At 44.9% G+C, this 19107-nt stretch overlaps 1 protein-coding gene across 3 annotated transcripts in view; it reads right to left on the bottom strand.

Moving 5' to 3' along the window:
* Positions 1-18716, bottom strand: part of DGKD (diacylglycerol kinase delta) — a 113833-nt gene extending 95117 nt beyond the window's left edge. For all 3 annotated transcript variants that reach the window (XM_046018558.1, XM_046018560.1, XM_046018559.1), the window contains exon 1: positions 18540-18716. In XM_046018558.1, the coding sequence (XP_045874514.1) occupies positions 18540-18695 (156 nt within the window). In that variant the 5' untranslated portion in view covers positions 18696-18716. The remainder of the gene's footprint in view (positions 1-18539) is intronic.
* Between the last annotated feature and the right edge of the window lie 391 nt (positions 18717-19107).

Raw genomic sequence — 19107 nt, 5'->3', positions numbered from 1 at the left:
CCACCCAGGAGCCCCTCCTTGCCTTCTTAACAGAACAAATACATGCTAATATTCTAACTGGCAAATAAGAAAACTGGGCGTTGAAAGATTGAATAATTTGTCCACAGTTAAACACCTACTAATAGACCACAAAGAAATGTGAGGCCCCCTTCACTCTTATCAAAAATAAGGCATGCATGACATACCCAAAGACCAGAGGTTATTTTAAATGCTTACTAAGTACTCACCATATTTACTATACACATATCTGGCATTTTTACCTTTTAACCTTCCATCAACTTCAGAGTTACGTAGTAATATTCCCATCTTACAGATTAGGGAATAAAGGGTCCAAAGAATTAAGTAAGTCACTCAAGGCCACACAACTAGTAAAAAGACAACCTGGAATTCAAATCTAGTTCCTAGACAGCAGACCAAAAACATCTGTTGGCAAAAAATCTACTGATTGTAAAAATCTACTGATAACTCTGATTTAAATAAAATTTTTTAAAGATTTCATTTATTTATTTGAAGAGAGAGAGAGATCACAAGTAGGCAGAGAGGCAGGCGGTGGGGAGAAGAAGCAGGCTCCCCACTGAGCAGGGAGCCCCATGCAGGGCTCATCCCAGGATCCTGAGATCATGACCTGAGCTGAAGGCAGAGGCTCCACCCACTGAGCCGCCCAGGAGCCCCTCTGATTTAAATAAATTAAGCACAGGTAGCTTCATCAATTCAAAACACCATCCACAGATTCATCCCAATTCATCCTGATTCAGAACTACCTACAACTTACCTACAAGTCCCCTACCTACCTACCACCCGGTCTTGTCCCATCATCTCAGAAGCTGAGAAGTCTGCTCACCTTGGGCCACAACTGTATGTTGACACATCAATGTCTCCATGGCATCAAAAACCAGCAGGAGTGAGAGACGAGAGGTGCACGTGGGTTACTGCTGTACTGGAGAATTCCTCTCAACTCCTCAGAGCTGAACCCTATATCTGCTGCCACCAATCCAACACAAAGGTGCCCACATGAGTTGTTTTTCCTAAAGACCCCCAAAACACTAACCCACAGAAAAAGGACAGCCATTCTTTTCTCACCAATCAAGAGAACCCAACTTCCCCTTTGCTACTACCCTGGTTTTCCTCCTTCAATACACTGCCTGCAAGGTTAAAAGCAACCATGTCCCAAAGCCGCTATGTCACTTGAAGTTCCACAGAGAGTTAGGAAGATGTCACATTCCTGTCCCCAGTAATATGAGGAGGGACCAAAGCAGAAGACCAAAGAGTGGCCCCAAAGTGTAAGGCCAAAATTCCCCCAAAAGAGCTGCTCCTTGATCTGCCCTTCCTTTGGAGTTCACAACCACCTTCCCTAAATCTGAGGGCTCTCCTATTACTCTGGTACGGCCCCTCTTTGCTAATGCACTCTCAGTTCTGAGGGGGCTGGTTGAACCAAGAGCGGCCAACATCACAACGCTGAGCACACCTCCCCAGTCCTGGCCACATGATTCACTTGGTCACAGAAACCTACATGGATGTCCCGCCAGGGATGGGGAGGCAAGAGAGTTGCTTCACACATGTGTCAGAACACATGTGGCTTCAAGACCCCCTTCCCTATCCCTCTCACCTTGAATGCAGTCACCAAGTCTAAAGCTGTGGCAGCTATGGGGAGACCATGAGCTGGGAGTCAGCAATCTAAAGCTGGTGAGGCAGAAAGGCACAGTGTGGGGTCATAAGGCATCATGTGGCTGACTCCCTGGCCAGATCAAGGGGGTCCCAAAGGGCTGAAGCTGTATTAGTGATCTTAATCACCCAGGTGCCCAAGCACAGCACACTCTGAGGAAACTTTCTGCAAAATATCATAGGGAGCTAATATCCCTAAATAGTAAGAGTCTCTAAAATTTGAGAATAAACTAACAATCTGTTTTTTTTAAGGCAAAAACTAAAAGAATCTGTTCACAAGAAAAATAAGTTAAAATGGCCCTTAAAAACATGAAAATATGTTTGACCTATCTCATTAAAAAAAAAGAAAAGAAAACTAAAGGAAAATACACTATCATCATCAGACTGACAGAAAAAACAAACAAACAAACAAACAAACAAACAAACAGGTACTGTGGGCGAGGCCATGAGGAAACCAGTACTCTGGGCACCACTAATCCAAGAGGGCCTGAGGTGAGTCCTGAGGACAGGGACCTGCCAAAACCTAGTAAACATACACATCTATCCTTTCACCCTGCAGGCCAACTCCAAGAAGCCCATCCCACAGATACTCTGGCAAAGAGCATAAAATGAAGTCTGAAGTCTGTATAAGGGCTATCTGCTGCAAAATATCATAGCAAAAGTCTAAAAATAACTCAAGTGGTTGAATAAGCTATGGTATATTTTAAAAAACAAAACAGAATACTATACAATTGTAAAAGGAATGAGAAAGATCTTTATACAGCTATGGAATGATCTCCAAATTCTATTAAGTGGAAAAAAGAAAGGTGCAGAACACTTATGGAGCCTGCTACCTTTTGTGTAAAGTGGATGTGTGTGTACACGCACACGTGTCTGCAGAGATAATTAAAAGCAACTATGTGCATATATAATTTTTTTTAATTTCCAAACAGAAACAATGGAAGAATTAACCAAAATAATAAAATAATAAAAATGACTGAATGGTTCCCTCTGGGTGGAGAGGGCCAGAGCAGACGAGACAGGAAGGAAGCCAGCCTTCTAGAAGGTACAGAATTGTAAAAGGACTCCCAGAGAAGGGAGGCCACCGCCACCTGGCGCAGCACCCAGGACAGCTCTCACTGGCCCCCATCTAAGGGCCTCCACAGATGACCCCACTCCATCTACACAAAGATACTCCATCTACACAAAGAGTGTGCTCATTCTCATTCCTCACAAACAGGCCGGGAGAAGACAGAGTCAGGGCATGTGCGGGACCTACTCTGCACCAGGAACTTAGGAAGCCTCAGGATCTCATGATCTTCACTGTGAGGAGTTGCTTCCCCATTTCCTATATGAAGAAACTGAGGTCCAGAGAGGACCGATGTCCACAGAGAAGGGAAAGACGTGGGGTTCAAACCCAAGTCTGTGTGATTTCACATTTAGATACCAAGTGAAAAAATTAAAAAGTATGCTTGGTGGAAGGTTTTCTTTTGTTTGTTCTTAGAGGTAAGACTAAACCACAGTCACAACTAATCCTCCCACTTCTCTGGGGTGAGCACATGGGTAGATGTGCACGGGTCGGGGCACAACCATCCCCACTGCACACCACATGGATAAACCCAACCACTAGCAGCAGGATCGACTTCCAAGTACGTTCGTGTACACACACACACACACACACACACACACGCTGTGGTGCACTCATAGCACCACAGCCTCACCGGGCTGCTGTGAGCCTACACAGTAAAATCCTTCTCCCCATAGACCGGTGGAATGAAATGCACTCTTTGTTTCAACAAATATTTATTGAACACTTAAGTGCAAGTACGGCTGGGAATATGATGATGAAAGAGACAGGACCCTTGACCCTTAAGGAAATTGTGCACTGACAGAGGGATACTTTTACAACATAAAAAGTACCATAGGAATGTGCTTTAAATACTTAGAAGAAAGCAGGGCTCAGGGGCTAAGGACAGAGGAAACAAGAAAGACACAATGCTGATGACTGCTTAGACCAGGAGACTGATTAAAACTCCTCTCCCTACTTTTGTGTATGTTCGGAAATTTCCATCAGAGGTAGAGACAGGGTGCTCTGGAAACTCAGAAGTGAATGAAACACACCAGAGGCCTGAATGCAAGGCCTGGAGCTGCTACCACTGGAGCTAAGGGCAGCAGCTCTGGACACCCCAGGTTCCTGACCTGCAGATCCCTCCTCAGGGGGTGCTGCCCAGAGCAGGAAATGCCCAGAAAGCTGCAAAGTGCTACACAAATGCAAAGCAGTGTTATAACCATCACTACTCAAATGCCTCTTCCCTGGGTCCCACTGTCCCCTTGCCCGTCTTCAGACAGAAGGTGGAAATAGAGTCCTGTGTTAAGCAGCCGCCTCTGGGCTTACAGGAAGTGCTTTTTCTTCACTTGAGAACACTCAGTCCAGCCACACTGCTAACACCTGCCACTGACATCCTCCGATAACATCCTTCCAGTGTGTTCTCAGTGTGTAAATAAGATAGAAAAGAGGGATTATGTAATACACAAATTATTTAATAATCTGCTTTTCCAAATATATTGTGACCAGATCTGCTTTTCTGTGTTTCTCTGGAGCCTGTTTCATCTTTTCAAGTGCTTAAGGGCACTGAAATAATTATGAGCAAATCTTAAAAACTGACAGCATTTCATATATGAAATAGTTTCAATGTCAGGTTAAAATATATCTTTTTAAAAAAATATATCTTATTTATATCAAGACCCTGAACTCTGCTTAGGTAAGTTTAAAGTTATTTTCAACACAGGAGTTAAAAGTTTAAACAAAGGGGAACATAACTAAGATACTGCATATAATGTATTCATTTATTAGAATACTATGAAATTTAAGTCCTACTTATCATGCCCTTTTGTATATCTGGCTCCTTACACTGCCTCTGTTTTGATCTGACAGTTGGAACTGTTTCAACTGTGATTCAGGACATTCCAGAAAAAAGCCTAAGGGCAGACTCTTCTCCATCTTCTGCTACCTGCATACAGCACCCTTTATACCCTCCGCATCAGGAAACCTCGATTGAAGGACATCATATTAAGCTTTTGTTTTTGTTTTCTTTAATAAACAATATGCCCATTTTAGAAAATTCAGAAAAGTAAAAATAAAAATAATCCAAACTGCACCACCCCTGGTATCAAGGCACAATCTCTGGCATCAGTTCGGAAACTTTCGTTGTCTTACTTCCTATGCAGTGTTTTGCACACAGCTGAATGGCATTCTGTACACACTGCCTCTCTGTTTCCCCAACATGACAAAGTACTGTCCACATTACTGCCTTCCTCAGTCACCCGAATGGCTGCAGTAGGCACAAAAGCCACGACTCGCTCTGCCACTTCCCAATTGTGCGGCCTAGGCACTCAGCCACCTCATGGCAACCTTCACGCACTTTCAAAAGGGAAGCAAGACCACCTATGCAGGGTGCGTGATGCCAGCACAGAAAAGCTATGTCAGCTCTGTCATTAACCCACTGAGTTGCTACACTGGGCTGGACGATCTCGGGGTTTGCAACTTTTTATATTTAATGCTGCAATAAACATAACGTCATTGTACTTTTTCTTATTTAAGACTATTTCCTCAGCATACGATTCCACCAGTGCAATTACTGAGTCAAGAGTATGGACTGTCTATGTTTTTCAAACATGTCACCAAATCATTTCCCCAAATGGTTGCACCCGTATGTGCTGCTGGAGAGTGAAGAAGCTACAGGGTTTCTATAAACAGCAAAATTCCAGCTCATGCACAATACTGGCTGGATATAAAAATCTACTTAGACAATTATGACTAGTAGATAGTAAAAATACACTTGGGCAATTAGACCCATAACTCAGTACTGACAAACCTCATTTTTACTTGCCCTCTTTAAATATCTGAAAACAGGGATGCCTGGGTGGCTCAGTTGGTTAAGCGGCTGCCTTCGGCTCAGGTCATGATCCTAGCGTCCTGGGATCGAGTCCCACATGGGGCTCCTTGCTCGGCAGGGAGCCTGCTTCGCCCTCTGCCTCTGCCTGCCACTCTGTCTGCCTGTGCTCTCTCTCTCTCTCTCTCTCTCTGACTAATAAATAAATAAAATCTTTAAAAAATAAATAAATAAATATCTGAAAACAGAAAAAAGAGATAAAGAACAATTTCTTAGACTTCTTTTCACTCAGCTTTGACTACTAATCCACCTTTGTCAAAGAGTTCAAATATAAAGACCATCAAGTAGGATTAGACTTAACAAGATGAGTATTTCAAATTTTCCCAAACCATGAAAAGAACTGAACCAAGTCCACACCGCATACTTGAAATATGGAGAGTTCTAGGACAAAAGAAATTCAGAAATACAGACATTCCTTTCAAACCCTTCATATGTGTAACTGTCTCAAAACCATCCATAAGAATGATTCTATTATCAATCCTTCTATGAACTCCACTGAGATCACTCCAAAATAGTCAAGATTACCAACCAATTCTGAGAAGCTCACAGCTGATTTTAAGTATTACAGGGTATGTAGCTTGAGAGGCCAAATCCAGCTGGAAAAAAAGTGGCTCTCTTCAACAAACGATGCTGGGATATCCACATGCAAAAGATTGAAACTGGACCCTTACCTCACACCATATAAAAAAATTAACACAGAAAGAGCTAAAACAATAAAACTCTTGGAAGAAAACACTGAAGTATATTTTCATGACCTTGGATTTGGCAATGGTTTTTCAAATATAACACCAAAAGCACAAGCAAGAAAAGAAAAACATAAACTGGACTTCTCTAAAATTTTAAACTTTTGGAAAAAAAATTTTTAACTTTGTGCATTAAAAGACACTATCAAGACTGTGAAAGGAGGGGTATGTGGGTGGCTCAGTCAGTTAAGCGTCTTACTCTCAGTTTCAGCTTGGGTACAGAGCTGGGGTCATGAGATCAAACATCACATCAAGCTCCATGCAGAGTCTGCTTGGGATTCTTCCTCTCTCCCTCTCTTTCCCCTTCTGCTCCTCCCCCCACTCACATGCGCGCTCGCTCTCTCTCTCTCTCTCTCTCTCTCTCTCAAATAAATAAATAATACCAATCTTTAAAAAAAAAAATACAGGGGCGCCTGGGTGGCTCAGTGGATTAAGCCGCTGCCTTCGGCTCAGGTCATGATCTCAGGGTCCTGGGGTCGAGGCCCGCGTCGGGCTCTCTGCTCTGTAGGGAGCCTGGTTCCTCCTCTCTCTCTGCCTGCCTCTCTGCCTGCCTCTCTGCCTAGTTGTGATTTCTCTGTCAAATAAATAAGATTAAAAAAAAATTCTAAAAAAAAAAAAAGAGAACCCACAAAATGGGAAAAAGTTCATTGATCTGAATTTACTGAATACTGAAGGGCCCAGTATTCAGAATACATAAAGAACCCCACAACTCAACAACAAAACGATAACCCAACTTAAAAATGGGCAAAGGACTGAAATAGACATTTCTCCAAAGATACACAAGAGGCCAACAAACATATGAAAAAATGCTCAACATCATTAGTCACTAAGGAAATGCAAATCAATACCAGGAGATGTCAGTTCACAGCCACCAGGATGGCCATAATAAAAAAGAAAAAAGAAAAGAAAAGAAAACAAGTGTGGGCAACTGCAGAAAAACCGGGACCCTCCTACATTGCTATTGTGCTGCTGGAAATGTAAGATGGCATGGCCATTGTGGGAAACAATTTAGAGGTTCCTCAATAAGATATACACATAACCACCCAACAATTTCACTCCTTGGGTAAATACCCAAAAGAACTAGAAACAGACATTCAACCAATAACCTGTTCATAGCAGCTCTATTCTATTCACAACAGCAAAATAGTAGTAGCAATTCGAATACGTATCAACAGATGAAGGGGTAAACAAAATGTGATATATCCATAGAATGGCATACTATTTGGCTATAAAAAGGAATGAGGCGCTGATACATGCTACAACACGGATGAACCTTGAAGACATCATGCTAAGAGAAAGATGCCAGACACAAAAGGCCATATACTGTATAATTCCATTTATATGAGATATCTAGAAAAGGCAAATCCATGTAGACAGAAGGCAGATGAGTAGCTGGGGAAGAAGAGGGAATAGGGAATGACTGCTTAATGGGAGAGGGGTTTCCTAGGGGATAAAAAAATCTGGAACTAAATACTGGTGATGGCTGCACAACACTGTTAATACCTAACACCACTGACCTGTATACATTTAAAATGGTTAAAGTGAGGGGGTACCTGGCTGACTCAGCTGATAAAGTATGTGACTCTTGATCTCAGGGTCGTGAGTTGAAACCCCACATTGGGAATAGAGCCTACTTAAAAATAAAGAAGTAAAACAAAATAAAAGTAAATTTTAAAAATTTTTAAATAAAATGGTAAATAAAGAAAAAGAACAAGAGTGCCCCTCTCCCATCTTGCTACAAGGGACAGTACACCACTTGGCCAGGATCCTGGGGTATACTTCACCATCATGGGGCAAGAGGAGCCAGGCTTAGGAAAACTACCACAACCCAGGCACCTTCACCTTCAGATGCAGAAGAGCAGAGCCAGCTGAAAGCGGGTGGCAGGTGACCAAGCATCACACTACTCAGACTGAGGTGGCAGGGAGAGCCGGCCCAGAGCAGCACAGGCACAGCACTGGACCTGTGGCCAGTCTCAGGCGGGACTCACATTCCCTCCAGCAGCCAAGCACACAGTTAATGGCACTTCAAACCCGAAGACCAGGAAAAACATTCCAGGACTGATAAATCAAAACAAGACGGGGGGGGGGGGGGGGGGGGCTGAAAATACATTATAAAGCACATGCATAAATCTAAATGAATTTATTACAGAAACCAGAAGACCATTTTAGCAAATATGTGCTTCTTGTTTTAAGATTACAGGAAGACACTGACTCTATTAAAAAATTAGTTTTTTCAAGGACAGGGAGCACCAAAATGAGAACAGGATGAAATTAAAGTACAACAAGCTGCGATACAGGACATGATTAGAAAAGGAAGCAAAAATAATCACACCCCAGCAAAATTAAAATCCACATATAAGGGGCTAAAGGGGAAAACGACACTGCAGGAAATGTCATTGGTCATGTACAAGACAAAACGTGATACCTCAGAAAGCTGCAGGATACAGTGCGGAGAAGACAAGACTGGGAAGAGCTCACTGACAGAGTGATGAAGGGACAGATTAACCCACAAACAATAAGAACCACAGAAAAGAAACACAAAATAAATGGAGATGCAAAACTGAGAGGAACAAACCCAAAAAAGGAAACGCAAAGCCCCACCAGGTTGATGTGCTAAACTCACTGGGCACTGCCTGTCCCAGGCACCTCAGCCCCAGCCCACCATGACCTGCAACCCCACCTCTGAGATCTAGCCCAAAGATGAAATGACAGATCCAGGCACAGCAAGCAAATGCTCACAGGCCAAAGAGCCAGCGTGAAGGGACTCCCCTAGGAAAAAGTAGACAATTTAAGCATTGAAAGGAATGACTACCACTGACTGTAAAGCACTGAATAAAAAGAATGAATCCACAGTGACAAAGAGTGAGACAGCGAGGGAGAACAGAAAGGGAACGTTTGCCTCCATTGGAGAGGATTCTTCTACCAAATCCTTACTTTGAAAATTGGTAATTAAACAGGAAGAAACCAGCAATTACCCTGCCTTTTTTTTTCTTTAGGAGAAATTATAGCTCTTCCCCAGATGAAGTGGGAAAAATTTACAGAATACCAACAGACAAACGTGGAAGAGATGACAGAAAGGGGGAAATCTCCATTTTGCAAACTCGTAATTGGTTCAGGACACTCAGGCATGAATGCTGAAAACTGTTAAAGATAAGTATATTTGCTTGGTGCCCAAGAACCACCTCACAGGTTCCCTCCTGACAAAGAGGGAAATCCACACTTCCAATGGAAATATCTAGCATCTCCACATAAAGCAAATGATGACACAGCAGAGGGGACAGCCTGACAGGACCTGAACATCCCAGATCAAGGAAATTTGCCCAAAACATCAACCTGAATAGAATCGAGTCTTCAAAACTCTCACTTCCAGTTTACAGCAAATAAAAGGATCAAAGAAACCACAAGGAAACAATCAAACAAATCCAGACACAGATTTTACAAGTCCACTGCTCGTCTCTCCAAATCATCCATGTCATAGTGGGGAGGAGAAGGAGAAAGTGCCTGTGGGGAGTATTTGAAGCTCAGAGACTGAAGAGGTACAACAAAATATAATGCAACAATTTTGATTAGTACATGATCCCCCAAGGGAGGCTATAAAAGACATTTTGGTTCAACTGGGGGAATCTAAAAATCATGTGCTTATTAGATATTAGAAAATTACAATTAATTTTTAGGTATAATAACTGTGTATAGGAAAACATCCTTATTTTTATAAGTCCTTATCTTTAGGAGTTTAGGTAGAATAATGATATACTTTAAAATGTCATTTTTATGAGTTGCATGCTGAGCTATTTAGGTGTAAACTATTGTGATACCTATAAGTTACTTTCTTTCTTTTTTTTTAAACATTCTTTTTTTTTTTAAGATTTTATTTATTTATTTGATAGAGATAGATCACAAGTAGCCAGAGAGGCAGGCAGAGAGAGGCGGAAGCAGGCTCCCTGCTGAGCAGAAACCCCGATGCAGGGCTCCGATCCCAGGACCCTGGGATCATGACCTGAGCGGAAGGCAGAGGCTTAACCCACTGAGCTACCCAGGTGCCCCATAAGTTACTTTCAAAAGATTTAGCAGATTACTTATATTCAACACATATAGATATGGCATTTTTGGCGATACATTAACAATTATTGATTCTTGGTAGTAAGTATATTAGGCATACACTGTACTATTATTTTTAAATTTTTCATAATTAAAAATTGAAAAAGAGCCTTCCTTGCAAAGGTATTCTTCACAGAATATACCATACAACCATTACAAGGGGTAAGAATAAAGAGATTTTAACAACACAGAGAAATGCTTGTAACATTAAAGTGAAAATTTACATATACTTTCATTCCAATTCTGTTAAACATACCCAGAAAAATACTCTGTAAGGAAATACAAAAGTAAGAGTAATGATAGTGCAGGTGGACCTCTGGGTGCTGAAATCAGGAACTTACCTTCTTCCCCTCCCCCACTTCCCTCCTCTTCCTTCCGAGCTTCTCCCACTTCCTTCTCTGACTGGTCTTCCTCCTGCTCTGCCCGAATCCTAAAGTCAGTGGCTGAGCTGAGTGGGCCCTCCCTCCCATGGTCCCACTGCTCCCTCTCTCAGGCTCAAGCAACCACTCCCACTGCTGCCACATGACTATCAAGGGACAAGGTAGGACCCAGTAGGAAGAGGTGCCATCTGGAATCTATGAGGCTTGGGTGGCTTCATGGCACCCTGGCAAGCCACCTAACTGCCCACCCCTCACCTGTGAAATTGGGATAGTTGAGAATAAGAGGAGCCAGGGTACCACTGCAGCAGGGCCCAGTAAGAGTAAAATCCCAGGGCTGGTCATCAGAGCTCCTTATCTCAGAGAAGAGCTCCATTAACCAGTCCACGGAACCACAATCCTCCTCTTCCCCAGCACCCGCACCAAACCATCACTAAGTTCTACCAATCCCAAATCAACGAACTCTATCACCACCACCACAGCCTTGACCCAGGCTACCAGCTCCCACTCAGGGGGCCACAAGAGAGCCAGAGTGATCCTTTCAACATAGATCAGATTACGTCTCACTCCTTCCTAGAACCTTAAAGCAGGGATGGCTGGCTGGCTCAGTCAATAGAACATGCGACTCTTGATCTTGGGGTCATGAGTTCAAGACCCATATTGGGTATAGAGATTACTAAAAAAACAAAATAACAAAATAAAATCTTCAAGCAATAGCACCTCACTCCTACAGAGCCCCCTAACACAGCCTCCTACCCAGCTCCCCAGCCTCAGGTCCCTATCAAGGTCGCCTTAAGTCTTGCCAACTCTATCCACATCAGCTTTCTTTTAGCCCTTTGACTTCCCCAAGCTCCCTCTGGCCACAGATCCTTTGTATACCTCTTTGACCAGCTACATCCTCCTCATTCTTTTATTAATCCTTTTTTAAAAATCCTTTTCATTATAAAATAGCATACATAATAAGTCCACAGAACAAATACTCGTAATTATCACAAATTGAGAACCCACCACCTACAGCAAGGAACAGAACAAAACCAGTACTCTGGAAGCTTCTTCTCTAATGGGCCATCCAATCACTACCCATATTTCCCCATTATCCAGACTTCTCTGGTAATCATTTCTTTGCATGCTAGCTTAAGGACACAAGCAGGCAAGACTAAACACTTTATGTCCTATCCATTCCATCCTGGATATAAATGGAATCATATACAACATTCTTTCATGTCTGGTTTTTTGCCCAGACTACATTAATGCTGTGATTAATCCTAAAGTCAGCAGGTAGCAGCAGTTCATTTTCATTGATGCATAATATTCTCTTGTAAGAACATACCATAATTTACTTATCCCTTCTACCGCTGACTGATGTTTGCGTCTTTGCACTCGTGAGTTATTATAAAAAACACACTAGTAATACTCTTGTACTCTTGGGGTACATTAGCTCACATAAGCTAATAGATACATACACCTAGAAGTAGAACTGCTGAAACATAGGGGATACATTTATTCAACTTTAACAGACACCAAAATGTCTTCTAATGTGATGTTACCAAATTAATATTCCCACCAACAGCAGCCAAGCTTTCCCTTGCTCCACATCCTTCCTAACACCCAGAAAGACACATTAAATGAAGAGGTGCACAGGGCAGGGTATGGAGAGTGAGGAGAAGCAGAGCTTCCATGCCCACTCTGGGCATGCAAACCACACACACACTACTGTGCTCACCAACCCAGAAACTCCTTGAATCTCCTTGTTAAAGAGTTTTTATAACTCAATCTCCAAACCCCCTCTGCTCCAAGGAAGTTGGGGGTAAGGATGAAAGTTCACACCTTTCATCACTTGTTTGGTCTTTCTGGTGACCAGTTCCCATCCTGAAGCTATCCAGGAGCCCCATCACAAGTAACCCCATTAGCACAAATTCAGGTGTAGCCAAAAGGGGCTCATTATGAATAACAAAAAAACAATCTTATCACTCATGGTCCAAGTGAACATGAATTTTAGAGGGACATTATCCCAACTATTCCTGACCCCAAGGTAAAAAGCAGCCAGCCCCAGATGCCAGCTCACTTCTGCAGACCTTCATCCTCCCCAGTCTCAGCCCTATTAATACTGCATTTTCTTAACAGCTGCCTCATATTAACAGATGTGCTTGGCAGAAGACTAGTCAGTTAACTCGGCCCACCATTACCAGGAGCAATAGTCACTTTATCCTACTCATCTCCCCCTAATGCCCCCCCCCCGCCAGGATCAGATCAAAATTACCTGTTACATCCTCTCAAAGCACCCTGGCTATCACCTGCCTAGCTCATCCCTGTCACAATGCCACACTAACTATGCAATTGCCTTCCTAATGTCTGTCTTATCTTCAGACTGTTAGCTCCAGAGGTATTTATGATTGTGGTTCAGTAAGGTACCCCAAGTGCCTAGTACACTTAATATTTGCTGAGTTAAAATGAATCTGTGGAAAAAAAAAAATGAATCTGTGAAATAAGAAAAATAATGACTAGCCCATGGTATTCCCACTCGTATTCAATAAATTAACTTTTTAAAATGATTTTCATTGCTAATTGTTTGCCACATTCATTTTTATTTGCTCTCCTGGCTGCTAGAGATGATGAATCAGCCAGCTTAAGCTGGGGGAGGAGGGGTTCAGGGAGAATGATTAAAAAGACAGAAATAATCATAAAAGAAACCATTTACTGAAGGCTGATGATATGTCAGGCCCTATGCTAAGTATACGTAGATTGTCCCATTTACTTCTATGACTTAACATCATCATTTCTATTTTAGGGATCTGACTGCTCCTATTTCCTTTCTATTTTGCAGATATGGAAATCGAGGCTCAAGAACACATTTATTGTCGCTGCCACCAACCCAGGAACAGGTATTTTCCCTGTTCCAGATGAGGAAACCAAGTCTTGAGAGGTCTAGGATACTGTCTATGATATCTCAGGTCTCCTAAGTGGGAGAGAAGGGTGTGAATCAACTTCGTTTAACACCAGAGTTCAGGCTATTAAATACACACATGAGCTTTAAAACTTTTCGTATGACTACACAGCCGCTAGGATGGCTATAATCAAGAAGTAATAACTGTGGGCGTGGAGACACTAGAACCCTCACACACTGCTGGGGGAATGTAAAATGGTGCAGTCACTCTGGCAAAGAGTATGGCAATTAAAAAAAAAAAAAAAAACTACTCCCAGATAGACATCCACGAGAAATGACCCACGTGTCCAACAGAAACATGTACGTGAATGTTCACAGCAGCCTAATCGAGAAGAGCCAAAAAGTGGAAATAATCCAAATGCTCACACTGCAACACGGATGAACTTTGAACACTTAATGCTAATGAAAGAAGCCAGACACAAAAGGCACGTACTGCATGATTCTATGTATGCGAAACGTCCAGAATCAGCAAATCCTCAAGACAGAAAGTAGATGAGCAGTTGTCTAAGGCTGAGAGAATTGAGAAGGAATGAGGAACGGATGCTAATGGTTATGGGGTTTCTTTTGGGGGTGATGAAAACATTCTAAAACTGACTGTGGTAACGGTTGCACAATTGTGCATATATTACAAACCACGGCACTACACACTTTAAAGGAGTTAACTGCGTGGTGTGTGAACTACATCTTTATAAAGCTATTTTTTTAAGTCTTTTACAACGTAAACATTTTGTCTAATATCTACTAGTCTTCATTTCACAATGGGAAAAATGCTTTGTTTAAATTTGAAATCAGGGGAGCACCTGGGTGGCTCAGTGGGTTAGGCCTCTGCCTTCAGCTCAGGTGATGAGCTCAGGGTCCTGGGATCGAGCCCCACATGGGGCTCTCTGCTCAGCAGGGAGCCTGCTTCCCCCCTCTCTCTCTGCCTGCCTCTCTGCCTACTTGTGATCTCTCTCTCTGTCAAATAAATAAATAAAATATTTTTTTAAATTATATCATTTAATAAATAAATAAAAATTGAAATCAGGAATATGAGCACTTTTGTGCACAAAGCCAAAAATGTAACTTCTTTAAAACTCTGAAATAGATGAAACTCTATCTTAACTGATAATGCATCACAGAATCACTGTTCTTTATTCAAATTTCAGAATACTTTATAATATGCTAATGAATTAATCTACCAGTGTATTAGCCCCATCTTCTTTTTCCACTCTAACTAGGAGGTCCTACAGAGTCGTTATTGCGCTTTACAGTTAGGAAACACAAATGAAGTAATGTGTTTGTTGGGCACAGTTGGAACTTTGGAAAACATCAGACAAGCGTGAAATGCTGAACTACTAAACGACCATGTCAAATCTCCACTCATCAAGTTTTCATAATGCTAAAGACTTGGGGAAAAGTTTTTTTTTTTTTTTTTTAATTTATTTATTTGACAGACAGAGATCACAAGTAGGCAGAGAGGCAGGCAGAGAGAATAAGAGGAAGAAGCAGGCTCCCTGCTAAGCAGAGTCCCATGCGGGGCTCGATCCCAGGACCCTGGGGTCATGAACCGAATTGGAGGCAGAAGCTTTTAAACCTCTGAGCCACCCAGGCACTCCTTGGGGAAAAGTTTTTAAAAAGAACCCCATAAACTAAATATTTCTTTGGGGTTTGGGAAAGCATCTCTTGACACCTATACCATAAGGACTTGTTCCTCAAAGTCTGGTCCATGGGCCAGCAGCAGCAGCATCTCCTGAGAGCTGATTAAAATGCAGACTCTTGGGCCCCATCCTGGACCTACTCAACCAGAATCTGCATTTTTAACATGATCCCCAGGGGATACGCCTGAACATTATAATCTGAGAAGCACTGTCATAAGATCCTTCCCTTCCTTTTTCCATTAAGACAGCTCTTAGCTTGTACTGGACTGGTATTTCAAAAACTTGTCCTCAGTTCCATTCCTTGATCTTCTGCTCTACTCCAAATTGCAGAGGGGTTGACCCCTAACAGGCCAGGTTTCCCAAGCAAGAGGGGGATGGGGTAAGACTCCAGCAGCAGCTGTGCCCTCTGAAGGCACCAGGGCCCACCAGACAACCCAGGGCAGTTCAGTCTCTTGGCAGGTGGGAGTTGCCCCTGGGGTCGGAAATGTCCCCTCCTCCCTCTGTCCTCCAAACTCAGGGGTGACAGTGGTTTCCTACTAGGAAGTACAGAGTACTTCCTACTCAGGGTTGCTTCACTGGCCACTAGCTACATCCTCGGTTCTCAATCACTTGTACAACCACTCCCTTACATTAAATTCCCTCTGTTTTAAAGATTTTTTTCTTTATTTGAGAGGGAGAAAGAGAAGGAAAGAGAGCATGTGGGAGCAGACTACCCACTGAGCAGGGAGGCCCAACTCAGAGACACAGACTCACTTGATCCCAGGACCCTGAGATCATGACCTGAGTCTAAGTCAGACACTTAATCAACTGAGCCACCCAGGTGCCCCAAATTCCCTGTTTTAAATACTTCCAGTGGTTTCAGCTTTCCCGTTTAGTCCCCAAATGATACCCTGTACCATTTTGGATATTTCTCTTATGCACCACATATACAAGAGCAATTTTCTGAATGGCTTATCTGCTTTAAAAAATTGGGGGGAGCTATTGCACACAGAAAACCTCACACTTCCCACATTCAGACAATCTCTAACAACATGAAAAAAAAATTAGCCTTAAGCTATTTATACAGCAGATGTGACTGAATTCAGCAACTCAAATCCTCAGGGTATATTTTTAACACACTACCCATCACTCCTCCTCAACCAGAACAGCTGGTAGGTACAGCAGCTATTGTTTTTTTTTTTTTTTCGGGGGAGTGGGGGAGGACACCTCCTAAAGGACAGAATTCTGGACAACACTGGAATCTCTGAGAGATCTAATCTTAATCACTTGTAAATCCATGATCTACCCCACACTGGGCACATACAAGGATCCAGGATCAAACAGGGGAGAGCAACTCTTAGTATCATTTACGGCTAGGTGGAGATCTTCCTACAAGCACATCTGACTGGTCACTCCCATGCTCTGAATAACCATCAGCGGCTCCCTCTTGCCCAAGGCCAAAATCCCAATTCCGCAGCCTGCCCTTTAAAATCCAGCCCAATCTACCTTTCCAGCCTCTTCCTATTTCCTCTCAACCTGACCCACTCACCTTCAGATCATTCCGAGGTGTGCCTAAACCTTTACATACAATATGTGTCAATATGCATCAACTATGTGGAAAGTGCTTCCTTCCCCAATTAGCTTGGCAAACTTTTTCCCTCAAGATCTGTTTTAAAGGCGACCTCGCTCCCCTACAAGCCACAGTAGGTGGATTCTCTGTCCTCTGAGCTTCCACAGGACTTACTAGGTCATACTGTCACATGCATAGATGTCCATCTCCTACAGACTAGGATCCAGACTCCTACTGTCCATCTTAGGATCCTGACCATGGTTCAAATCCAGATCCACCTTTCCTACCTGTGACACCCTGGGCAAGTCACTTCACATCTCCACCTCGATTTCCAGTCCCCTGAGATGGGGATGATAGGTAACACCCAGCTCAATGGGTTCTCGCTAGTACTAAATGAGTTACGGCACATGTAGACTGCGGTAAAGTTAACCCAAGAAAAGTGCCTGGCACATTGCCTGGTAAGCGCTGAAGAACTGCTCTCATTACAATTATTACTATTACCGTTATGCCTGGAAAAAAGGAGGTGTCCAATACCTATTGGAACACTTCCCAATAAACTTGTCTGTAACACATTCAGACCCAAGACTACCCCCATCACAAGTATCAGAGGCTTACAGAGGGTAAAGCAAGAAATGGCTCCCACAGTGAAAGTGTCAGCTAAACCCAACTGGCCCCAGAAGCGCACTGCAGCAGGATGAGTCTGTGCCAGCTGGATCGGCCGGGGCTGCCCACAGAGCCAGCATGCCCTCAGCCACCTGTCCAGCCACCTGCCCCAGGCAGCCGTGTTCTAACAGCAAGGGCTCACCTGTAGCCAAAACCATAACCAGTTTGCAACGGGAACCGCAAAGGGAAAACAAAGGGCGCAACTTTCCTCCCGCAGAAAGGAAATGCGTCTTTCTGCAGCGAATATTTAGCGTCTGGAAGTTCTCCGCCGAGTTAGGTGCCCAGCGGGTGCGCAGCCAGGGAAAGCCCCCTCTCCCCGCTTTCCCCAGAGGGAGGGAGAGCCGGTCAGAGAACGCGCATCCCTTGTCTTAATAGCACGAAAACACATGCGAGTCAAGGAAGAGCCCCCACACGCCGAGTCCGGTTGGATTTCCCAGGGGACCACAGGTGAGTCTGCGGGGCACCCAGTGGGAAATGACCGGGTCAGTCCTCAGAAACGAGCAGAACCCGGGGTTAGGGGAGCATGCGCTCGCGGGGCGCGGCCAGCAGCCCCCATTTTTGGTGCGCTCGCCCCCCGCCTCTAGGCCTCCGTTTCCTCCCGGTCTTTGCAGCGCGGGGCTTCCTCGCGGCCCACCGGCGGCGGGCGCCCCGGTCCCGGCGCCCCGCCCCACCCGCTCGGCCCCGCGCGGAGCCCACCTGCTCCCCCGGCCCGGGGTCCCCGCCGCCGCCCCGCCGGGACGACGCGCTCAGCCTGGGCGCGGGGCGGGGCGCCTGGCCCGTTACCCCGTGAGGCGCGCTCCGCCCGGACGGCGGCGCCCGACGGGACCCCGGGCCGGGCTGGGCCCGGCCTGGGCGGCTCTCGGGCCGGGCCGCGGGCCTCTCGGGGCTGCAGCGGCGTGAGGGGCGCGCGCCCGGGCCGCCGCCGCGGGCTCACCTTCTGGCGGATCTGGCCCGACGTGGACACCTTGCGGATGAGCTTCTGCGGGGAGCCGGGCTCTGCCTCGGGCTCGCTGTCGGACGACTCCTCAGGCGGCGGCGGCGGAGGAGGTTGCGGCGGACCCGGCGGAGGGGCACCCGCCGCCGCCGCCATGCTGCCGGGCCAGCGCGCGCACAGCGGGCGGGGGCGGGGCCGGGGGCGGGGTCTGGAGGGCGGGGCCTGTTCGGGCGGGGGCGGGCCCGGGGCCTGGGCGGGCCCCCACGCCGCCTCGCCGCGCCCCCTGCCGGCCGCGCGCGCAGCCGCAGACGGAGCCGCGCTCGGGGCCCCTCCATCGCCACCGCCCCCCCCACTCCAAGTTTCCTGGCCCCCCCCCCCCCCCGTCTTAACGTCTGTTGTTTTCTGTCTAGGACACAATTTGTGTGGTGTTTTTGTCTCTGTGTTCACTTTTTTTTTTTTAATCTTTAGTCTTCCCGCTCAAGAATGTAAGTGATCTCCAGGAGGCGCGGACTTGCCCTGCATGGTGTTGCCAGCGTCTAAAGCAGTGTCTGGCATTTAGACCCTTAGT

This window comes from Meles meles, chromosome 9 (assembly GCF_922984935.1).
Source record: "Meles meles chromosome 9, mMelMel3.1 paternal haplotype, whole genome shotgun sequence".
Classification (NCBI taxonomy): Eukaryota; Metazoa; Chordata; class Mammalia; order Carnivora; family Mustelidae; genus Meles; species Meles meles.
Note: the sequence above shows the minus strand (reverse complement) of the source record. Positions and strands in the feature narration are given on the sequence as shown.